The sequence below is a fragment of the Panulirus ornatus genome, chromosome 18, assembly GCF_036320965.1.
Source record: "Panulirus ornatus isolate Po-2019 chromosome 18, ASM3632096v1, whole genome shotgun sequence".
Taxonomy (NCBI): Eukaryota; Metazoa; Arthropoda; class Malacostraca; order Decapoda; family Palinuridae; genus Panulirus; species Panulirus ornatus.
The window spans coordinates 4,747,069-4,772,010 of record NC_092241.1 but is presented as its reverse complement, the minus strand read 5'-3'; the positions used below and the strand labels follow the sequence as shown (position 1 = coordinate 4,772,010).

The following is a 24,942-nucleotide window of genomic DNA, read 5'->3' as shown; positions in this document are numbered from 1 at the left end:
TTCGTATCAGTGATTGATGATAAGATGATGAGCAACAGCTTGCTCACTGATTCAGTCACCTTTAGTACATACAGAGACAAAAAACTGTGCATAAAATCTGCAAACAAGTGAAATGAATACACATAATGGTATCAATAATAAATGGTCGAAGATACAAAAAATTCAAACAACATTAGACCTCCGAGTCCTTACAAGGTGGTATGTCATAGCAGAATAGGCCAGAAACTCAGACATTAGTGGAGTAGAAAGACATTTAGATCTCATCAGCAAGTTAGTGCCAGGAAACAGACAAAGAAAGGCCACATCTACTCACATCCATACATGAGCTATCATGTGTAATGCACCAAAACCACAGCCAAATCCACGCTCCACAGAGCTTTCCATGGTATACCCTGGATGTTTCACATGCACTGGTACATTCCATTGATGGCACAATCCCAGTATACTACATCGTTCCAATTCACTCTATTGCATGCACCTCTTTCATCCCCCTGCATGTTCAGGCTCTGATCACTCAAAATCTTTTTCAGTCCATCCTTGCATCTCCAATCTGGTCTCCTGCTTCTCGTTGTTCCCTTCACTTCTGACACACATGTCCTCATTGTCAACTTTTCCCCACTCATTCTCACCATATGCCCAAACCATTTCAACACGCCCTCTTCTGTTATCTTACCACATTCATTTTATTTCCACACATCTTTCTCACCCTTTCATTACTTACTCGATCAAACCACCTCATACCAAATATTGTCTTCAAACATCTCATATCCAACACATCTACCCTCCTCCGTACAACCCTATCTATAGCTCATACCTCACAACCATATAATAGAAATGGAACTACTATTCCTTCAAACATACCCATTTTTGCTTTCCAAGATAATGTTCTCTCTTTCCACATATTCTTCATCGCTCCCAGAACCTTTGCCCACTCCCCCTTCCCTATGAGTTACTGCAACTTCCATGGTTCCATTCACTGACAAGTCCACTCCTAGATATCTAAACACTTCTTCCTCCAATTTTTCTCCATGCAAACTTACCTCCCAACTAACTTGTCCCCAACCCTACTGAACCTGATAACCTTGCTTTTATTCACAATTACTCTCAACTTTTTCCTCTCACACACTCTTCCAAGCTTAGTCTCCAATTTCTGCAGTTTCTCACTCAAATCAGCCACTAGTGCTGTATTATCAGCGAACAATGACTGACTCGTTTCCCAAGCCTTCTCATCCCCAGCAGGCTGCATACATGCCCCTCCCTCCAAGACTCTTGCATTTACCTCCCTCACCATTCCATCCATAAACTAATTAAACGACCATGCTGACATCACACACCCATGCCGCAGAACTAACTTCACTGAAACCATTCACCCAACTCTCTTCCTATTCGTATAAATGCCTTACACCATTGATAAAAACTTTTCACTGCTTCTAGTGGCTTACTTCACACAACATATGTTCTTCAAACCTTCCACACAGCATCTCTACCAACCCTATCATATGCCTTCTCCAGATCCATAAATGCTTCATATAACTCTATCTGTTTTTCAAAGTAATTCTCACACACATCCTTCAAAGCATACAAATGATCCACACATCCTCTATCACTTCTGAAACTAAAATGCTCCTTTCCAGTCTGATGTTCTGTACATGCCTTCAACCTCTCAGTCAATAACCTCCCACACAATTTACTAAGTACAATTAACAAACTTGTGCCTATGTAGTTTAAACACTCACCTTTATCCACTTTGCTTTTATCGAGTGTCACTATACATACATTCCTCCAATCCTCAGGCATTACACCATACGTACAGTGAATAACCTTGCTAACCAATCAACAACACAGTCAGCCCCTTTCCCCTGCAGTACCATCGAATCCTACTGCCTTGCCACATTTCATCAACACATGGCTTTCACCACTTCTTTTCTCTTCACCAAACCACTCTCCATGACTCTCACTTTACATACCGCTCCAACTAAAACACCCTACATCTGCCACTGTATCAAATGAATTCAGCAGTCCATCAATTACTTGTTCCATCTCCTACTATTTTCATCACTACCTGTTATCACTTCCCCTCTCACACCTTCACCTGTTCCCATTTTTTCTCATCTTTCGCACATTATTTACCTCCTTCAACAACAAAAGACATCAATATATATATATATATGTACCTTTTTTTTTTATTATACTTTGTAAGTCTCCCATGTTAGCAAGGTGGAGCAAGGAAACAGACGAAAGAATGGCCCAACCCACCCACACACATACACATTCCTGAGTCCACGGGGAAAGTGAAGCACGAAAATTTCTCAAGTGCACTTTCGTGTAATAATCACATCATCATTGCATGATCCATAGACAAGGAAACAAGTTTAAGTTTAGCATATACAGAAAAGCCACCAATGTATGCTCAGCTCATATATCCATTATTACTCATCTCAACATGGCAGAGTTAAATTATCATCATTTCAATCTATGTTCCTTAGGGCATTACATATTTGCAGTCCAGAGTTTATTGATGATGAGTTTGAGAAGATAAATTCTATTGGATCTAAGTTAAAGTACCCTAGATCTTTCATTGATAAATCCCTTAAGTTAGCAAAGAAATCATTTTATAGAGTTGAGCCCAAACATCCCATTGACACCAAGAATCTTTTAGTTCTCCCTTTTAATAATAATTTCACTTTGCTTCCGATGTTGCTTAAATCCTTTAATGTAAATGTTGCCTTTAACAACAATAATACTATAAAGAATATCTTCTACAAAGAATATCTTAATCAGGAATTCACCAGAAAATTCTCTTGGTTGCATCTATAAAGTGCCTTGTGGAAACTGTGATAAATTTTATGTTGGTCAGATTGGTAAGGATCTTTCTGTTAGACTTAAGCAACATAAATATAGTATAAGAACAGGACAAGAATCAAATGCCTTGTTTAATGATGTTAAAAACTATGATCATTGTATTGACTGGAGTAACGCCATCTCAGTTATTAACTCTAACTCTATTACAAAGAGAAATATCATTGAATCTTCTATTATTAAATACACAAAGAATTATAATTTTAATATTAGTGATGGTCTATACAAATTAGATAACTTTATTGTTGATAAGATTTGTAAAATGATAAGTTTATGAACGCTCATTGTATGTTTTGGACAATCACGTTTACCAAATGGCGTCCTAGCTTTATCTTTTCGATGTGTATCAACTGACTTTTATTTCTCTCTTGTGTCTCCCCTGATGATGTGATTATTACACGAAAGTGCACTTGGGAACTTTTCGAGTTTCATTTTCCCCGTGGACTCATAGGAATATCTTGATCACGCCCAAAATTGTGATCCTTTCCATACATACACATCCACACATGCACATATACATACCTATACATTTCAACATACACACACATATACATGTATACATATGTACATAATTTATACTTCCTGCCTTCATTCATTCCCATAGCACCCCGTCACACATGAAATGACACTCCACCCCCCCCCCACTCCCGCACGCAAGCAAGTTAGTACTAAGAAAAGACAACAAATGCCACATTCGTTTACACTCAGTCTCTAGCTGTCATGTATATTGCACCGAAACCACAGCTCCCTTTCCACAACCAGGCCCCCACAAAACTTTCCATGGTTTACCCCATACGCTTCACGTACCCTGGTTCAATCCAATGACAGCACGTCGACCTCAGTATACCACATCGTTCCGATTAACTCTATTTCTGGCAAACCTTTCCCCCTCCTTCACGTTCAGGCCACAATCGCCCAAAATCTTTTTTTACTCCATCCTTCCACCTCCAATTTGGTCTCCCACTTCTCATTCCCTCCACCTATGGCACATATATCCTCTTTGTCAATCTTTCCTCACTCATTCTCTCCATGTGACCAAACCATTGCAATACACCTTGTCTGCTCTCTCAACCACACTCTTTTTATTACCACACATCTCTCTTACCCTTTCATTTCTTACTCGATCAAACCACCTCACACCACATATTCTCCTCAAACATCTCATATCCAACACATCCACCCTACTCCGCACAATCCTATGTATAGCCCATGCCTCACAACCATATAACATTGTTGGGACCACTATTCCTTCAAACATACCCATTTTTGCTTTCTGAGATAATGTTCTCGCCTTCCACACATTCTTCAACGCTCCGAGAACTTTCGCCCCCTCCCCCATCCAGTGACTCACTTCCACTTACATGGTTCCATCCACTACCAAATCCACTCCCAGATATCTAAAACACTTGACTTCCTCCAATTTCTCTCCATTCAAATTGACTCAACCAGACTGTACCTAATAACCTTGCTCTTATTCACATTTACTCTCAGCTTTCTTCTTTCACACACTTTACCAAAGTCAGTCACCAGCTTCCGCAGTTTCTCACCCAAATCAGCCACCAGCGCTGTATCATCAGCGAACAACAACTGACTCACTTCCCAAGCTCTCTCATCCACAAGAGACTAAATACTTGCCCCTCTTTACAAAACTCTTGCATTCACCTCCCTAACAACCCCATCCATATCAAATTAAACAACCATGGAGACATCACTAACCCCTACCGCAAACCAACATTCACTGAGAATCGATCCCTTTCCTCTCTTCCTACTCGTACACGTGCCTTACATCCTCGATAAAAACTTTTCACTGCTTCTAACAACTTGCCTCCCACACCATATATTCTTAATACCTTCCACAGAGCATCTCTATCAACTCTATCATATGCCTTCTCCAGATCCATGAATGCTACATGCAAATTCATTTATTTTTCTAAGTATTTCTCACATACATTCTTCAAAACAAACACCTGATCCACACATCCTCTACCACTTCTGAAACCACCCTGATCTTCCCCAATCTGATGCTCTGTGCATGCCTTCACCCTCTCAATCAAAACCCTCCCATATAATTTCCCAAGAATAATCAACAAACTTACACCTCTGTAATGTGAACACTCGCCTTTATCCCCTTTGCCTTTGTACAATGGCACTATGCATGCATTCCGCCAATCCTCAGGCTTTTCACCATGAGCCATACATACAGTGAACATTAATATCATCACGAACCAGTCAAAAATGCAGTCACTCCCTTTTTTAATACATTCCACTGCAATACCATCCAAACCCGCCGCCTTGCCGGCTTTCATCTTCCTCAAAGCTTTCACTACCTCTTCTGTTTACCAAATTTTCTCCCTGACCCTCTCACTTTGCACACCACCTCGACCAAAACACCCTATATCTGCCACTCTATCATCTAACACATTCAATAAAACTTCAAAATACTCACTCCATCTCCTTCTCACATCACCACTACTTATTACTGCCTCCCCAATAGCCCCCTTCACCGATGTTCCCATTTTTTCTCTTGTTTTACGCACTTTATTTACCTCCTTCCAAAACATCTTTTTATTCTCCTTAAGATTTAAAAATTATACTCTCTCATCCCAACTCTCATTTGCCCTCTTTTTCACCTCTTGCACCTTTCTCTTGACCTCCTGCCTCTTTCTTTTATACATCTCCCACTCATTTCCACTATTTCCCTGCAAAAATCATCCAAGTGCCTCTAATCTCTTTCACTAATAATCTTACTTCTTCATTCCATCACACACTACCCTTTCTAATCTGCCCACCTCCCTCGCTTCTCATGCCACAAGCCTCTTTTCCACAAGCCATCACTGCTACCCTAAATACACCCCATTCCTCCCCCACTCCCCTTACATCCTTTGCTCTCACCTTTTTCCATTCTGCACTCAGGCTCTCCTGGTACTTCCTCACACAAGTCTCCTTCCCAAGCTCATTTACTGTCACAACTCATCTTCACCCCAACATTTTCTCTTCTGAAAACCCCTACAAATCTTAACCTTCACCTCCACAAGATAATGGTCAGACATCCTTCCAGTTGCACCTCTCAGCACATTAACATCCAAAAGTCTCTCTTTCACGTACCTATCAATTAACACGTAATCAAATAACATTCTCTGGCCATCTCTCCTACTTACATATGTATACTTGTGTATATCTCTCTTTTTAAGCCAGGTATGCCCAATCACCAGTCCTTTTTCAGCACACAAATCTATAAGCTCTTCACCATTTCCATTTACAACACTGAACACCTCATGTACACCAATTATTCCCTCAACTGCCACATTACTCACCTTTGCATTCAAATCACCCATCACTATAACCCGGTCTCGTGCATCAAAACTACTAACACACTCACTCAGCTGCTCCCAAAACACTTGCCTCTCATGATCTTTCTTCTCATGCCCAGGTGCATATGCACCAATAATCACCCCTTTCTCTCCATCCACTTTCAGTTTTACCCATATCAATCTCTAGAGTTTAGTTTCTTACACTCTATCACATACTCCCACCACTCCTGTTTCAGTAGTACTACTCCTTCCCTTGCTCTAGTGCTCTCACTAACCCCTGACTTTACTCCCAAGACATTCCCAAACCACTCTTCCCCTTTACCCTTGAGCTTCATTTGACTCAGAGCCAAAACATCCAGGTTCCTTTCCTCAAACATACTACCTATCTCTCCTTTTTTCTCATCTTGGTGACATTCACACACATTTACACACCCCAATCTGAGCCTTCAAGGAGGATGAGCACTCCCCACATGTCTCCTGTTTTCCCCTTTAAGAAATTTAAAATACAAGGAGGGGAAGGGTTTCTAGCCAAATCCTCCTGTCCCCTATAGTCGCCTTCTACAACACACAGGGAATGCGTGGAAAATATTTTTTCTCCCATATCCCCAGGGATATACATAAGTATACGTATGTAAGTAGGAGAGATAGCTAGAGAGCATTATTGGATTACGTGTTAATTTTTAGGCGTGCAAAAGAGACTTTTGGATGTTAATGTGCTCAGAGGTGCAACTAGAGGGATGACTGATCATTATCTTCTGGAGGCAAAGGTGAAGATATGTAGAGGTTTTCAGAAAACAAGAGAGAATGTTGGGGTGAAGAGAGTGGTGAAAGTAAGTGAGCTTGGGAAGGAAACTTGTGTGAGGAAGTACCAGGAGAGATTGAATAGAGAATGGAAAAAGGTGAGAACATAGGACGTAAGGGGAGTGGGGGAGGAATGGGATGTATTTAGGGAAGCAGTGATGGCTTGTGCAAAAGATGCTTGTGGCATGAGAAGCGTAGGAGTTGGATAGATTAGAAAGGGTAGTGAGTCGTGGGATGAAGAAGTAAGATTAGTGAAAGAGAAAAGAGAGGCATTTGGACGATTTTTGCAGGAATATTATGCATGTGACTGGAAGATATATAAAACACAGAGGCAGGAGATCAAGAAAAAGGTGCAAGAGGCAAAAAATGAGGGCCAATGAGAGTTGGGGTGAGAGAGTATCATTAAATTTTAGGGAGAATAAAAAGATGTTTTGGAGGGAGGTATATAAAGTGTGTAAGACAAGGAAACAAATGGGAACATCATTGAAGGGGTCTAATGGGGAGGTGATAACAAGTAGTGGTGATGTGAAGAGATGGAGTGAGATTTTGAAGGTTTGTTGAATGTGTTTGATGATAGAGTAGCAGATATAGGGTGTTTTGGTCGAGGTGGTGTGCAAAGTGAGAGGGTTAGGAAGAATGATTTGGTAAACAGAGAAGAGGTAGTAAGAGCTTTGTGGAAGATGAAAGCCGGCAAGGCAGCGGATTTGGATGGTATTGCCGTGGAATTTATCAAAAAAGGGGGTGACTGTATTGTTCACTGGTTGGTAAGGTTATTTGATGTATGTATGACTCATGGTGAGATGCCTGAGGATCAGCAGAAAGCTTGCATAGTGCCATTGTACAAACACAAAGGGGATAAAAGCAAGTGCTCAAATTACAGAGGTATAAGTTTGTTAAGTATTCCTGGGAAATTATATGGGAGGGTATTGATTGAGAGGGTGAAGGCATGTACAGAGCATCAGATTGGTGAAGAGCAGTGTGGTTTCAAAAGTGGTAGAGGATGTGTGAATCAGGTGTTTGCTTTGAAGAATGTATGTGAGAAATACTTAGAAAAGCAAATGGATTTGTATGTAGCATTTATGGATCTGGAGAAGGCATATGATAGAGTTGATAGAGATGCTCTGTGGAAGGTATTAAGAATATATGGTGTGGGAGGAAAGTTGTTAGAAGCAGTGAAAAGTTTTTATCGAGGATGTAAGGCATGTGTACGTGTAGGAAGAGAGGAAAGTGATTGGTTCTCAGTGAATGTAGGTTTGCGGCAGGGGTGTGTGATGTCTCCATGGTTGTTTAATTTGTTTATGGATGGGGTTGTTAGGGAGGTAAATGCAAGAGTTTTGGAAAGAGGGGCAAGTATGAAGTCTGTTGGGGATGAGAGAGCTTGGGAAGTGAGTCAGTTGTTGTTCGCTGATGATACAGCGCTGGTGGCTGATTCATGTGAGAAACTGCAGAAGCTGGTGACTGAGTTTGGTAAAGTGTGTGGAAGAAGAAAGTTAAGAGTAAATGTGAATAAGAGCAAGGTTATTAGGTACAGTAGGGTTGAGGGTCAAGTCAATTGGGAGGTGAGTTTGAATGGAGAAAAACTGGAGGAAGTGAAGTGTTTTAGATATCTGGGAGTGGATCTGGCAGCGGATGGAACCATGGAAGCGGAAGTGGATCATAGGGTGGGGGAGGGGGCGAAAATTCTGGGGGCCTTGAAGAATGTGTGGAAGTCGAGAACATTATCTCGGCAAGCAAAAATGGGTATGTTTGAAGGAATAGTGGTTCCAACAATGTTGTATGGTTGCGAGGCGTGGGCTATGGATAGAGTTGTGCGCAGGAGGATGGATGTGCTGGAAATGAGATGTTTGAGGACAATGTGTGGTGTGAGGTGGTTTGATCGAGTGAGTAACGTAAGGGTAAGAGAGATGTGTGGAAATAAAAAGAGCGTGGTTGAGAGAGCAGAAGAGGGTGTTTTGAAGTGGTTTGGGCACATGAAGAGAATGAGTGAGGAAAGATTGACCAAGAGGATATATGTGTCGGAAGTGGAGGGAACGAGGAGAAGAGGGAGACCAAATTGGAGGTGGAAAGATGGAGTGAAAAAGATTTTGTGTGATTGGGGCCTGAACATGCAGGAGGGTGAAAGGAGGGCAAGGAATAGAGTGAATTGGAGCGATGTGGTATACCGGGGTTGACGTGCTGTCAGTGGATTGAATCAAGGCATGTGAAACGTCTGGGGTAAACCATGGAAAGCTGTGTAGGTATGTATATTTGCGTGTGTGGACGTATGTATATACATGTGTATGGGGGGGGTTGGGCCTTTTCTTTCGTATGTTTCCTTGCGCTACCTCGCAAACGCGGAAGACAGCGACAAAGTATAATAAAAAAAAATAATATTTTGTTACTGTCTCCCGCATTAGTAAGGTAGCGCAAGGAAACAGACGAAAGAATAGCCCAACCCACCCTCATACATATGTATATACATACACGTCCACACATGCACATATACATTCATTTCTAAGTATATATATATATCTTTCATACTATTCGCCATTTCCCGCATTAGCGAGGTTGCGTTAAGAACAAAGGACTGGACCTTTGAGGGAATATCAGGGTCGACATAATGTCAATGGATTGAACCAGGGCATGTGAAGCGTCGGGTAAACCATGGAAAGTTTTGTGGGGCCTGGATGTGGAAAGGGAGCTGTGGTTTCACTGTGGTTTCACATGACAGCTAGAGACTGAGTGTGAACGTATGTGGCCATCATTGTCTTTTCCTAGCACTACCTCGCGTGCATGCGTGGGGAGGTGGTTGTCATTTCATGCGTGGCGGGGTGGCGACGGGAATGAATAAAGGCAGCAAATATTTAATTATATACATGTGTATATATATATATATATTATATATATATATATAAAATATATATAATATATATATAAAAAATATAATATATAAAATATATAAATATATAAAATATATAATATATAAATATAATATACATGCATGTCCACACATGCACATACATACATGTCCACACATGCACTTATACATACCTATACATTTCAACATATACATACATCCACATACACAGACATATACATATACAGACACGAATATAATTCATACTTGCTACCTTTATTCATTCCCATTGCCAACCCACCACACAAGAAATGACAACTCCCTCCTCCTGCACACACGCGAGGTAGCGCTAGGAAAAGACAACAAAGGTCACATTCATTCACACTCAGTCTCTAGCTGTCATGTATAATGCACCGAAACCACAGCTTCCTTTCCACATCCAGGCCCCACAAAACTTTCCATGGTTTACCTCAGACGCTTCACATGCCCTGGTTCAATCCATTAACAGCATGTCGACCCCGGTATACCACATCGTTCCAATTCACCCTTTCACCCTCCTGCATGTTCAGGCCCTGATTGCTTAAAATCTTTTTCACTTTATCCTTCCACGTCCAGTTTGGTCTCCACTTCTACTCGTTCCCTCCACCTGACACATATATCCTCTTTGGTGATCTTTCCTCACTCATTCTCTCCATGTGACCGAACCATTTCAATACACCTTCTTCTGCTCTCTCAACAACACTCTTTTTATTACCAAACATCTCTCTTACCCTTTCATTACTTACTCGATCAAACCACCTCACACCACATATTGTCATCAAACATCTCATTTCTAACACATCCACCCTCCTCCGCACGACCGTATCAATAGCCCACACCTCGCAACCATATAACATTGTTGGAACCACTATTCCTTGAAACATACCCATTTCTGCTTTCCGAGATAATGTTCTCACCTTCCACTCATTTTTCAACGCTCCCAGAACTTTCGCCCCTTCCCCACCCTGTGACTCACTTCCACTTCCATGGTTCCATCTTCTGTCAAATCCACTCCCAGATATCTTAAACACTTCACTTCCTCCAGTTTTTCTCCATTCAAACTTACCTCCCAAATGACTTGACCCTCAACCATACTGTACCTAATATAATAACCTTGCTCTTATTCATATTTACTCTCAGCTTTCTTCTTTCACACACTTTACCACACTCAGTCACCAGCTTCTGCAGTGTCTCACCTGAATCAGCCACCAGCGCCGTATCGTCGGCGAACAACAACTGACCCCCTTCCCAAGCAATCTCATCCATAACAGACTGTATACTTGCCCCCTCTCCAAAACTCTTGCATTCACCTCCCTAACAACCCCATCCATTAACAAATTAAACAACCATGGAGACATCACACACCCCTGCCACTAACCAACATTCACCGAGAACTAATCCTCTCTTTCTACTCATACGCATGCCTTACATCCTCAATAAAAACTTTTCACTGCTTCTCACAACTTCCCTTCCACAACATATACTCTTAATACCTTCCACGGAGCATCTTTATCAACTCTATCATATGCCTTCTCCAATCCACAAATGCTACATACAAATCCATTTGTTTTTCTCAGCATTTCTCACATACATTCTTCAAAGCAAACACCTGATCCACACATCCCCTACCACTTCTGAAACCACACTACTCTTCCCCAATCTTGATTCTCTGTACATGCCTTCACCCTCTCAATCAAAACCCTCCATACAATTCCCAGAAATACTCAACAAACTCATACCTCTGAAATTTGAACACACCTTTATCCCCTTGGCCTTTGTACAATGGCACTATGCATGCATTCTGCAATCCTCAGGCGCTTCACCATGAGCCATACATACACTGAATATCCTCACCAACCAGTCAACAACGCAGTCACCCCCTTTTTTAATGAATTCCACTGCAATACCATCCAAACCCGCCGCCTTGCCGGCTTTCATCTTCTGCGAAGCTTTCACTACCTCTTCTCTGTTTACCAAATCATTCTCTCTGACCCTCTCACTTCGCACACCACCTCGACCAAAACACCCTATATCTGCCACTCTATCATCTAACACATTCAATAAACCTTCAAAATACTCACTCCATCTCCTTCTCACATCACCACTACTTTTTATTGCCTCCCCATTAGCTCCATATGCTGAGTAAATCATCAAACAATATAAATCATCTCATAATCATACGTTTATATATGATAAATGTGTGACAAGATCGACATTGAACAAAGTGATTTATGTTCACCGTTTCTGTGTAATGACTAGTGAAGTTCAATATATCATCAAACAAGCTATCAGTTGTTGTAATAAGGATGGGCTGATATTGCTTGTTTAACATCTGTTTCTCATTTCAATTGTCTGTATTTTCTTTTTTTTCTAAGTATGCCTTGAAGTTGAATAAATCATAAACCAGCTATCAATCATTGTTTTATCATTAGTGAACAATAATAATCCAAATAATAAGATTGGGCCAAGATCAGTTATGATAATACAAAGAATACATATAAGACTACCTCGCTGGTGCGGGGGACGGCGACAGGGCAAAGTGAATAAATAGATAAATATATATAGGGGAGAAAGAATACTTCCCACGTATTCCCTGCATGTCGTAGAAGGCGACTAAAAGGGAAGGGAGCGGGGGGCTGGAAATCCTCCCCTCTCATTTTTTTTTTAAATTTTCCAAAAGAAGGAACAGAGAAGGGGGCCATATGAGGATATTCCCTCAAAGGCCCAGTCCTCTGTTCTTAACGCTACCTCGCTAATGCGGGAAATGGCGAATAGTATGAAAAAAAACAAAAAAAAAAAAAACATATAAGACTGTAAATGTCATAATGAAATTATATACACATCTTATGCATAGGGCACAGGAGCACGTGTCAAAAGGGTTGGCACAGACTAAATGTCTGTCAGAGCCTGGTCCTCAAATAGTCACCCCAGTTCAAATGTGCACAATCAAAGCTATCTTCACCTACAGTTCAAATGTGCACAATCAAAGCTATCTTCTGATGAAATGGCAGAAGAGACAAAGCAAATCATGTCATTGATAAAAAACTTTTGATACTGAATTCATGGATCTTCATCAATGGCATGTGCTTAATTGACTTTTTTTCCCAAAAAAATGTGCCAGATCCCACTGGACGTTCCTATCCTTTAAAAATATTTACTTATTTCACCTACCTAAAAGACCAAAACTGCACTAGATAAACATGTCATTTCCTATCAGTAGGAACCCAATTGTATTAATAAAATTTTTTTTTTTTTTTTTTTTATACCTCGTCGCTGTCTCCCGCGTTTGCGAGGTAGCGCAAGGAAACAGACGAAAGAAATGGCCCAACCCCCCCCCCCCATACACATGTACATACACACGTCCACACACGCAAATATACATACCTACACAGCTTTCCATGGTTTACCCCGGACGCTTCACATGCCTTGATTCAATCCACTGACAGCACGTCAACCCCTGTATACCACATCGCTCCAATTCACTCTATTCCTTGCCCTCCTTTCACCCTCCTGCATGTTCAGGCCCCGATCACACAAAATCCTTTTCACTCCATCTTTCCACCTCCAATTTGGTCTCCCTCTTCTCCTCGTTCCCTCCACCTCGACACATATATCCTCTTTGGTGATCTTTCCTCACTCATTCTCTCCATGTGACCGAACCATTTCAATACACCTTCTTCTGCTCTCTCAACAACACTCTTTTTATTACCAAACATCTCTCTTACCCTTTCATTACTTACTCGATCAAACCACCTCACACCACATATTGTCATCAAACATCTCATTTCTAACACATCCACCCACCTCCGCACGACCGTATCAATAGCCCACACCTCGCAACCATATAACATTGTTGGAACCACTATTCCTTGAAACATACCCATTTCTGCTTTCCGAGATAATGTTCTCACCTTCCACTCATTTTTCAACGCTCCCAGAACTTTCGCCCCTTCCCCACCCTGTGACTCACTTCCACTTCCATGGTTCCATCTTCTGTCAAATCCACTCCCAGATATCTTAAACACTTCACTTCCTCCAGTTTTTCTCCATTCAAACTTACCTCCCAAATGACTTGTCCCTCAACCATACTGTACCTAATATAATAACCTTGCTCTTATTCATATTTACTCTCAGCTTTCTTCTTTCACACACTTTACCACACTCAGTCACCAGCTTCTGCAGTGTCTCACCCGAATCAGCCACCAGCGCCGTATCGTCGGCGAACAACAACTGACCCCCTTCCCAAGCAATCTCATCCATAACAGACTGTATACTTGCCCCCTCTCCAAAACTCTTGCATTCACCTCCCTAACAACCCCATCCATTAACAAATTAAACAACCATGGAGACATCACACACCCCTGCCACTAACCAACATTCACCGAGAACTAATCCTCTCTTTCTACTCATACACATGCCTTACATCCTCAATAAAAACTTTTCACTGCTTCTCACAACTTCCCTTCCACAACATATACTCTTAATACCTTCCACGGAGCATCTTTATCAACTCTATCATATGCCTTCTCCAAATCCACAAATGCTACATACAAATCCATTTGTTTTTCTCAGCATTTCTCACATACATTCTTCAAAGCAAACACCTGATCCACACATCCCCTACCACTTCTGAAACCACACTACTCTTCCCCAATCTTGATTCTCTGTACATGCCTTCACCCTCTCAATCAAAACCCTCCCATACAATTTCCCAGAAATACTCAACAAACTCATACCTCTGAAATTTGAACACACCTTTATCCCCTTGGCCTTTGTACAATGGCACTATGCATGCATTCTGCCAATCCTCAGGCGCTTCACCATGAGCCATACATACACTGAATATCCTCACCAACCAGTCAACAACGCAGTCACCCCCTTTTTTAATGAATTCCACTGCAATACCATCCAAACCCGCCGCCTTGCCGGCTTTCATCTTCTGCGTAGCTTTCACTACCTCTTCTCTGTTTACCAAATCATTCTCTCTGACCCTCTCACTTCGCACACCACCTCGACCAAAACACCCTATATCTGCCACTCTATCATCTAACACATTCAATAAACCTTCAAAATACTCACTCCATCTCCTTCTCACATCACCACTACTTTTTATTGCCTCCCCATTAGCTCCATATGCTGAGTAAATCATCAAACAATATAAATCATCTCATAATCATACGTTTATATATGATAAATGTGTGACAAGATCGACATTGAACAAAGTGATTTATGTTCACCGTTTCTGTGTAATGACTAGTGAAGTTCAATATATCATCAAACAAGCTATCAGTTGTTGTAATAAGGATGGGCTGATATTGCTTGTTTAACATCTGTTTCTCATTTCAATTGTCTGTATTTTCTTTTTTTTCTAAGTATGCCTTGAAGTTGAATAAATCATAAACCAGCTATCAATCATTGTTTTATCATTAGTGAACAATAATAATCCAAATAATAAGATTGGGCCAAGATCAGTTATGATAATACAAAGAATACATATAAGACTGTAAATGTCATAATGAAATTATATACACATCTTATGCATAGGGCACAGGAGCACGTGTCAAAAGGGTTGGCACAGACTAAATGTCTGTCAGAGCCTGGTCCTCAAATAGTCACCCCAGTTCAAATGTGCACAATCAAAGCTATCTTCACCTACAGTTCAAATGTGCACAATCAAAGCTATCTTCTGATGAAATGGCAGAAGAGACAAAGCAAATCATGTCATTGATAAAAAACTTTTGATACTGAATTCATGGATCTTCATCAATGGCATGTGCTTAATTGACTTTTTTTCCCAAAAAAATGTGCCAGATCCCACTGGACGTTCCTATCCTTTAAAAATATTTACTTATTTCACCTACCTAAAAGACCAAAACTGCACTAGATAAACATGTCATTTCCTATCAGTAGGAACCCAATTGTATTAATAAAAATATCAACTTTTAAAAGCATTAGTTGCAGTGTCTATCCCAGTGTTTTCTTCTTGATGCTTGCTATAGATACCACCAACCACAAGCAGGAAAAACAATGGCATTTTCCTTCAAAATGAGGGAATTCAGGCAGACCACACTTATCTTGTGAAAAGCCCCAGATTTCAAGATACATCTTATTATGGTCTATAATATTTCCTTACATGTTATTAAAATTTGCAAGACTTTTTTATTGTTTGCCACCTATAATATTTAAATCCAGATTTTCCCTATACCTCATAAACTTCCACCATCTCATCAAAAAACCATGCATCCTCCTTTTGATAAATTCCTGCAGGAATTATTTAGACCTGGGGAGCATGAATTGGATTATTTCTTCTTTTCTTGCTAAACATAAATGAGTGGGAATAGTTGTGATGATGGAAAATGTGGGGCAAAAGTAAGTGAAACATCACCAGAAATTCCTTGCCATTGGCACTACAGGCACACTACCGATCTTGCGGCACTCTTGGTTCCAAAGCCTTGCTGGATTAACCATTTTGCCGGACGAACCACGGTCATGAAATAATAATTCAACAAGCCACTAACCCACTAATTATACATCTCCCATGTGTCTACAGTATACCATGAACTGCTAGAAATTTAGATTAAACAAATATCAAATGTAAATCAAATAAATAAATGCAATACAGGCACTTGTATGATAGTGCATTAGTGAAACAAAGATTATCATGCTACATGACAAGACCACTCCATCACTCTGATGCTGTCGAAACCATTCCATCATCACTCGATCGTGCTCAGTACTCTTACCATCTTTCATAGTTTTTCTAATCGTCATTTGCTTCTTGGAAACACTGTATGCATAGAATTTCAATATTTGCTCCCTTTGCTTCTTGATATCATAAACAGTTGGTGAACCAATACTGTAGATGTCACAGCTCATGCACCGAAACACCACGGACCATTTTTTTTCAACAGTTCTACTTTATCTTGGATCGATATGGAGTGGTATTTACATCTGAAACCACTCATATGTCTTAGAAGCTATAGCTAGGGTTGAATTTAAGCAAAATAAGCTGCTAAGAATCTCACAGTGCAGTGTAAAGAATGTAAATAAGCACGCCCTACACACAACGCTATCTGTGGGCACCCAGTAAACTGGTCTGGTGGCTGCGGTAATTTTGTCTGGACTAAAGGAGGTGCCGAACCATCAGTTGCGGAAAATTCGGTGGTGTACCTGTATGTCCAAATTTCAGGCATAGTGGCAAATCGCAGGAAAATCATGCACACACTATGACCATACTCTCTGCCACACTCTATTAATGGTATCAGGTGTTTTCTATTGAATTCCTGATGTTGAAGTTGTGTCAGAATTCCATGACGGTTGGCTTATTTCTTCTGAAAGTTTATAAATCTAGTGCTTTATTGTTTGCCACAGACAGGAATTCTTAAACATGGTAGTCCCACCCTGATACATGGGCTGAATCAGGGACACTATGTTAGGTGCCAAAAAAATAAAACTATGCAAAATTATTAACCATTAGCAGTGCCTTGTACCTCAGGCAGTAATTCTGAATGACTGTAGACAAGTAGTTAATGGTATAGTTTTGGGAACTTGCCCCTGTCACCCAGGCCATTGAGCTGGACAACCAAACAACAGAAAACTGCTCATTATTTTAAGTACTCCTTAATTGCTCAGGGCTTCTCACCGTTGTAAGCTAAAAGTAACTGTAACCTGACATTGCCCTCACTATTACCACCCAGAATCGGACTTAACCTATCTTGTATGAGTAGGGAGGAGGGCATTCTCTTCCAAATTTAATCCAATTATGTTGATGTTGAAAACTGGCAAGCGAGGTTAGTCCCCTGCTTTATAATATTCATCAGGTCTTCCATGAACTTTGCTAGTGCCCTGGTATCTGCAATGGCTGCCTTACCTCTTGTTTTTCAGTTATGCAGGTTTGCACTCTGAGGTGGTGGAAACAGCCCTAACTTGCTGTGAATGTCTCTACACCAGCAGGAGTACTGTTTCTTTCCCCTCCTTGTTGCTGAAAATCATTCCTCAAACTATATACCTTCTCTTGAGCTACCATCAGAGATAATGGCATGTGACTCTGTGTTTGTTCATCATTCCATTGAGATAACAGATGTTTCGTATTATCATTAATGAGTTCTCTGCTCCTCTCAAGTCTAGATGCACCAAGAGATGTAACATATTCTCCCCTTTCCTTGATTTGCTGTGAATTCTTGAGAACGATACACAGTGTGGTGCTTGATCCTTGTACTTTCCTATCTCTTGATTATATTTAGTTTACAGTTCTATTAATGGACTACGTGGCTAGAGGAAGAGCAAGCAAACTGTATGCAACTCCAGACAATGGTCGGCCAGCAACTGTCGTTAAGACTTGTGAGGAAAGGTCAGCACAAATGTACCTCAGAACATTCGTTTCAAATATAACTAACATGCTGGTGGAGAACCACGGGTTGAAAGAGAGGCTCAAGGATAAATACATTCACAACAGAATGTAGGTGGTACTTGCTGTGTTAGCACAAGCCCAGAAGAGCAGAAACTAGTTACTAAGCATTGTTTGCAAGTAATTCACAAGATTGGTACCTTCCCACATAACTGGATTTTCTCCTCATAGTTTTAATATGTTTGTCATATTCTCTTACACTCATATTAGTGGGTACGAGTAATTATTTATATGGTGCTCCTAGACTGGAAACTTATCTTGCAATGCTAATTCTGATGATTCAGAATTTTTACTTTGCAGCATTAGATGATAAGATATAGATAAGTGACTGTCATGCAGACTGTTTGCCGAAAGCATAAAAATATTCACCTGTTCCTTGATCAGATTTTGTAGGGCTTTTTCAGTTCATATTTTTATATACAAAGCAACTGAAGCTATAATATAACAAAGAGAACTTGCCTGGAGAGATAAGTTCGATGAGTTTAGCTGTCTACATAAATATAGGTCTCAAAATAATGTTTCTGTGTCCCGGACAGGGTCATATTCTGATATTATAGTCATCTGAACTGAATGTTTACATACCCAACATAATTTTCATCATACATAATACTATCGAGAACTAAACAAATCCAGTCTTTTAACATTAAAAAGTGCATATTCTATGATTTCCACACTTTACAATATTAAACTACTATTGTTATTTAATCCCACATTTACCCTACCCATCACAAATGAGTTAAAATTGAAAGATAGTTTTATATGGGTTTGAAAAGCAAATTTCCACACCCTTGTACCATTCCTGCCTAGCAAGAAAAATTAAGATATCAAACCTATAAAAGTGGCATCTCCTATAAATCCACCCTAAATCAGTTTAAAGAGACTTGAAGCACTCAGTGGCTACAAGTTATTTGAGTTCCCATAAAGTGGGCTGGGCTTTGAAGTAGATGGAAATGGGTAAAAATATGTAAATCACGTAAGAACATACCACAATCCAAACCTAAGCTAATGTACAAGTATTGAAACAAAGAAACGATCTAACCTTGAGTTATGTAATGCAAACGCAACCAGCAATATCAAACGAAATCTAGAGACTTAATTAAACCAAATCTAAGCAAACCTAACCAAACCAACCATACTGAATCTAAAGTGATGTATGCCAAAGTAACATGGTTAACTTCAATATTATTACCATTTAGGACATCCAACCCTGCTTAGGTTTTATAAGTTTTGAATTGTTTTTTACGATGGTTTTTAATGTATTCTGAACGATTCTGACATTTTCTATCTCAAATCGCTACTTTATTTCCCTTTCTCAAAACCCCAGATCCTACTGCGAATCCCCCATTATCCTGGGATAAAGGAGTGGGGAGACATCTCCTAAGGTAATGATTTTCTGTAGAAATAAATCAAAATCGTGCAAAACACATCAAAAACCATTAAAAACCATTAGAAAACATTTTCAACTGCCAAGCTGGTGAATGTCTCAAACGGTAATTTTACCTTAGCGATAACGTAAAGTAGCAATAAAAAACTTACCCTCTCGGGAAAGAAGAGAGGCACTCCATAGCTGTTGGCCTATCTTAGCTCTGTCGATTTCAACCAACTCCTGGAAATAAGTTTGTAAAACTTTAGTAGGTTATCCTAGAAGCTACTATGTACCTTATTGTGGTGTATTGCACACGTATACTTATAATGTACTACGGTCCCTGAATAAAGTCAATCAGTTTTATCCTTCTTCGTTACAATTAAGGAACAGTAACTTGCAAGTTTCTCAATATCCTCAAATCGTGAACCATATTGCAGAAGTACGTTCGCGAGGTTTGAAGAAGCACAAGAGAATAACTTTCTCGACAAAGATGACTCGCATCAAAGAAGGATGACTTCATTTACCTTTGATAAATATGGCATCACACTTCCTCATGCAACTCCCTCATTTTCTCTCATGTTGCCCTGTCACACTGCAAGAAGCAAGGTTTGCTTCTTGCACTGTCACATTTCATCATTAACACTTACCTCTGACGAACTGTTATTGGTAGTACAGTATCGAACTATGAATGTTTTTAAGAAAAAAAAAGGTTCACAGAATCTCAAAGGTTCACAGAATCTCAAAGAAGTAAAATACTACTAGAACGAAACCCAAGTAGGATGGGATCATTACTTCAAAGACCACCAAAACAAATGAATCACAAATTATGAGATATGCATAAGTAAGCTTACATATATAACAGATCTGATGCAAATACAATTATTCATAGTAATTTAGAAATGGGTTTTGAAAAGAGAGGAAGATAGGGGATGGGGGAACACAACATAGACGTCTTTACTGACATATATGAGCAACCTCCAAAGATTTGAATATTACGCTAAAATTATTTGAGAACTTTTTGTTACATATATATACAATGTAATGTTGTCACAAAAAAGACACTTTGGACATAAACTGTGGTGAACAAACATTCTATTAAAGTAATTATTGTAAAGGTATGGACATGAATACTGTACCATTACGTCACACGACGTAATCATACCTGATGCTTCATTGTAAGTTTAAATGTACTAGCAAAAAAGAAAATCCTCATTGGCTTGCTCTTGCCCTATGCGAAATCAGTCCAGCTATTTCATCCATGAAAAGCCGGTAGACCATACACGTCCACTGTGAAGACCTGAGTGTTATTCGAAGCCAATGCTTCTCTAATCCGGGTTCGCCATTGGCCAACCAAGTGTGACCACCGACCAATTGAAGCACCCACATTTCTTGCTTTTTAAGGGACTCCTGTTTAGCTACTCCAGGTCTTATGTGGTTCAGTATTCCTATATTATAATTATTTCAATAAATCTGGTTTTGTACTTTACATAAAATTGTACATTATTTTACATTTTGGCTGTGATGCTTAACCATTTGACTGCGGCGGCCATTATTAGACCGCGTCAGCCCCCATATATTTTGTATACCGTGTGGGATTTGTATGAAGAAAAAAAAATCCATGCCATGTAAGTACCTGTTCTAAAACACATTTAAGATTATATGGTAAATCTGTATTCACGTGTGTAAAGAGGCTTATGAATAAAATATTTTGATAGGATATTGACAGGAAAGTCGAGTTTTCACCAATCGGCTAAAGACGCAACATATTTGCACTTTTTTAAATCAGTACTATAGTTTCGTAACACTTGTAAATGCAATTTCCCACATTGCTAAAGACTGATGTTTCGTTATTTACCATTAAGTACACTGCCAAACAAGTGATGTCACTTACTTTGTATGATTTTTTCAGAGCGTCATCTTTGGCGTCTGAATGATATCCCAGCGAGGTAGTAGAGGCCTGACGTCCTTTTAGGATGATAGGGTGTCAGTTAAGGCTGGACGTCCTTTTAGGATAATGGTATGCTGGGCACCCTTGTATGATGAATGTTAACAATTAACTGGCCCAATTTTTATTTTTCCCCAAATTTTTCCAGGCATTCCCTCTTTATTTTAAAGGGAAATGCTTCCACACAAGTATTAATAGAAAGATTGGTATATCTCGATCCCATTACAGACATTATGCATATGGTTCATTTCCTTGTTCAGAAGTTCTTTTGAAACCATATGGAAGACGTTTTCCTTTAATCCTCATCTTCTGCGTTCACATACTCTTCTAGTCCACAGGACAAACTGATCCAGGAGAGAATCACATTTTGAGGTATGATAAATTCTCTCTCTCTCTCTCACTCTGCAGTAATATTAAGTTTGCATTTTCCCAGCTGCTTTTCCTGCCCATCCTTTACCTCATTTTTAAACTCGCCATGGTGTTAAGTACCTGGCAGTTAGTTAACAAAAAGTGAGAAGCAAATGCTTCACCAGTAAGATAGGGTTAAGATGCTTCTGACCCACAGAGATGGCTAACAGGACACTGTCCTGAAGTGAAAGAATTTTCATACTTCAAAACTTGTATTTTTAGTACTATCTTGAACTGCACTGAAAGCTAATTTTAGGACTGATATGACACAGGTCTGAGCTTTTATCCGATTTTTCATATAATTCCTGTCTTGGCACTGAGTTCTTAAAACTAACCACAGCATTGAGACTTCAAAGAAAGCTAGGTAACTTACTTATTTTTCTGCTCATTACAGTATAAGCCTGCACTTGTGTTTGATTCTCTCTTTTTTAATTTCAGTTTGATGCAAAGTATCCTGATTACTACAGCAGTATCCTGTTGGTTATTGTAAGTTAACTTTCACTTGTGTGGGTTTTGATAAGATTTGTATTTATTGTCTAGTCCCCTTAAAGTTTTGTTCATTTGTACGAGAATGTAGCTATTGTTTTCAGTGTGTTTTGGTTCCCACGTACTGTACCCCCTGATAGTAATATTATTGTAAAAGTAAGCTATTTGGTTTTTTGACCTAATTTTATTGACAAAATGTGTGTGAATTTCATAGTGTCCATGCATATGGTTAGATTGATGGCCTTGTTAATTATCCTGCACACATTTTTGTTGCACTGGAGGACTAATTTGCTTACTATAGAATTCTGTGTCATCCTTATTGTGACATGGATACCCAATAACTGCAAAGCTGTTCAGAAACTAGGGGTGACAGAAATATATACCATACATGAATACTGTGTGTATGATGTAATTATTATTACAGATGTTTATCACATTAACTAAGTTCCTATTAATAAATCTAATGTACACAAGTAGAAGAGATATTGATCCAGCAAGAGATGGAGAGGACTTCAGAAATAGAGAAATGCAGCAAAGTCCAGTCATTAGTATGTAATACAACTGGTTTGCTTGTTGACATAAGATTGCTGATGAAAAGGTGTCTGAGGCAAAGAGATTAGACAGAACCATAAGGAATATCCCTGTTGATAAGAAAGAGAAAATATGAGCCATCTTCATTTAAAGAAATAGAATAACCATAAAGGAAGCCAGATATAAGGGAACAGAATGAAAGAGGAAAACTGATAGAGAGGAGTTTGTATATCAGAATTGAGTGTCACACCATGACATAACTTTCAAGATGTCAAGGTATAGGATAAAGGATTCCCCCAAAATCTGTTAGAGAGGATGACTAGGTATAAGTAAGGAAGAGATATAACCTGTCAGTTTTCCCTTATGATCAGGGAAAACATGATGCTAAAGGAAATGGGGACCCTGGAGGTAGCAAAAATGAAAGCAGAACATTGATATTTTGAAGGCTTAAGACATTGTACTAGAGCATGCTTTCAAGATGAAGGAAACATTCGTTTGTAGGCAGAAGCTGAAACAAATAAGCAGGTACGAATTAAAGCTTTTGTGCACCCCTGAAAACCATAACCAGGGATGCAGTTTCAATTTGCTCTATATGCTTTGCATTTCTTCATAGAAAGAAGTGAGTTTTGGACTGTACAAAAATTTGTTGGATGAGGCATAAGATTAGCAAGGTGGGATAAGGAAAATAATAGTTATCCAAATTGGTATTAGGAAAAAAAGAAGAAAGAGAATCAAGAAATTATAGTTTTAGTATCAGATTAGAAAAGTCTAGGATAGGTGGACTGATAAAAGTTATGAAAAACACCTCTGGTTGAAGACCAGAAAGGCCTGATATAGGAGAAAGTTGAGAGTAAATATAAGAGCAAGGTTATTAGGTTCAGTAGGGTTGAGGGACAAGTTTATTGGGATGTAAGTTTCAGTGGAGAAAAATTGGAGGAAGTGAAGTTTTTTAGATATCTGGGAGTGGACTTAGCAGCAGGTGGAACCATGAAAGCAGAAGCAAATCACAGGGTTGGGGAGGAGGCGAAGGTTCTGGGAGTGATGAAGAAAGTGTTGAAGGAGAGAACGTTATATCGGAGAGCAAACATGGGTATGTTTGAAGGAATAGTTTTCCAGCATTGTTATATGGTTTTGAAGCATGGGCTATTGATAGGGTTATACGGAGGTGGGTGGATGTGTTGGAAATGAAATGGTTGAGGACAGTATGTGGCATGAGATGGTTTGATCGAGTAAGTAATGAAAGGATAAGAGAGATGTGTGGTAATAAAAAGAGTGTGGTTGAGAGAGCAGAAGAGAGTTTGTTAAAATGGTTTGGTTACATGGAGAGAATGAGTGAGGAAAGATTAACAAAGAGGATTTATGTGCCAGAGGTGGAGGGAACAAGGAGAAGGGGGACACCAAAATGGAGGTGGAAGGATGGAATGAAAAAGATTTTGAGCAATCGGGGCCTGAAGATACAGGAGGGTGAAAGGGGTGCAAGGAATAGAGTGTATTGGAACAACGTGGTATACCAGGGTCGACGTGCTGTATCATCAGCAAACAACAACTGACTCACTTCCCAAGCCCTTTCATCCAGAACAGACTGCATACTTGCCCCTCTCTCCAAAACTTTGCTTCACCTCCCTAACCACCCCATCCATAAACAAATTAAACAACCATGGAGACATCACGCACCCCTGCTGCAAACTGATATTCACTGAGAACCAGTCACTTTCCTATCTTGCTACTCGTACACATGCTTTACATCCTTGTTCAAAACTTTTCTCAGCTTCTACCAATTTACCTCCCCTATTATATACTCTTAAAACCTTTCCCAAAGCATCTCTATCTACCCTATAATATGCCTTCTCCATATCCATAAATGCTACATACAAATCCATCTGTTTTTCTAAGTATTTCTCAAGTACATTCTTCAAGGCAAGCACCTGATCCACACATCCTATACCACTTCTG

General features: G+C 39.7%; 1 protein-coding gene and 1 long non-coding RNA gene across 2 annotated transcripts in view; one reads left to right on the top strand and one right to left on the bottom strand.

The window, feature by feature from the left end:
* The window catches only part of LOC139754962 (uncharacterized), a 310,481-nt gene extending 290,640 nt beyond the window's left edge, over positions 1–19,841 (bottom strand). The window contains exon 1 of the long non-coding RNA XR_011713988.1: positions 19,790–19,841. This is a non-coding gene — a long non-coding RNA (uncharacterized lncRNA). The remainder of the gene's footprint in view (positions 1–19,789) is intronic.
* Positions 1–24,942, top strand: part of LOC139754961 (V-type proton ATPase subunit e 2-like) — a 50,252-nt gene that overhangs the window by 4,059 nt on the left and 21,251 nt on the right. Inside the window, exon 2 of the mRNA XM_071672802.1 lies at positions 22,411–22,458. Coding sequence (XP_071528903.1) covers positions 22,411–22,458 — 48 coding nt within the window. The remainder of the gene's footprint in view (positions 1–22,410; positions 22,459–24,942) is intronic.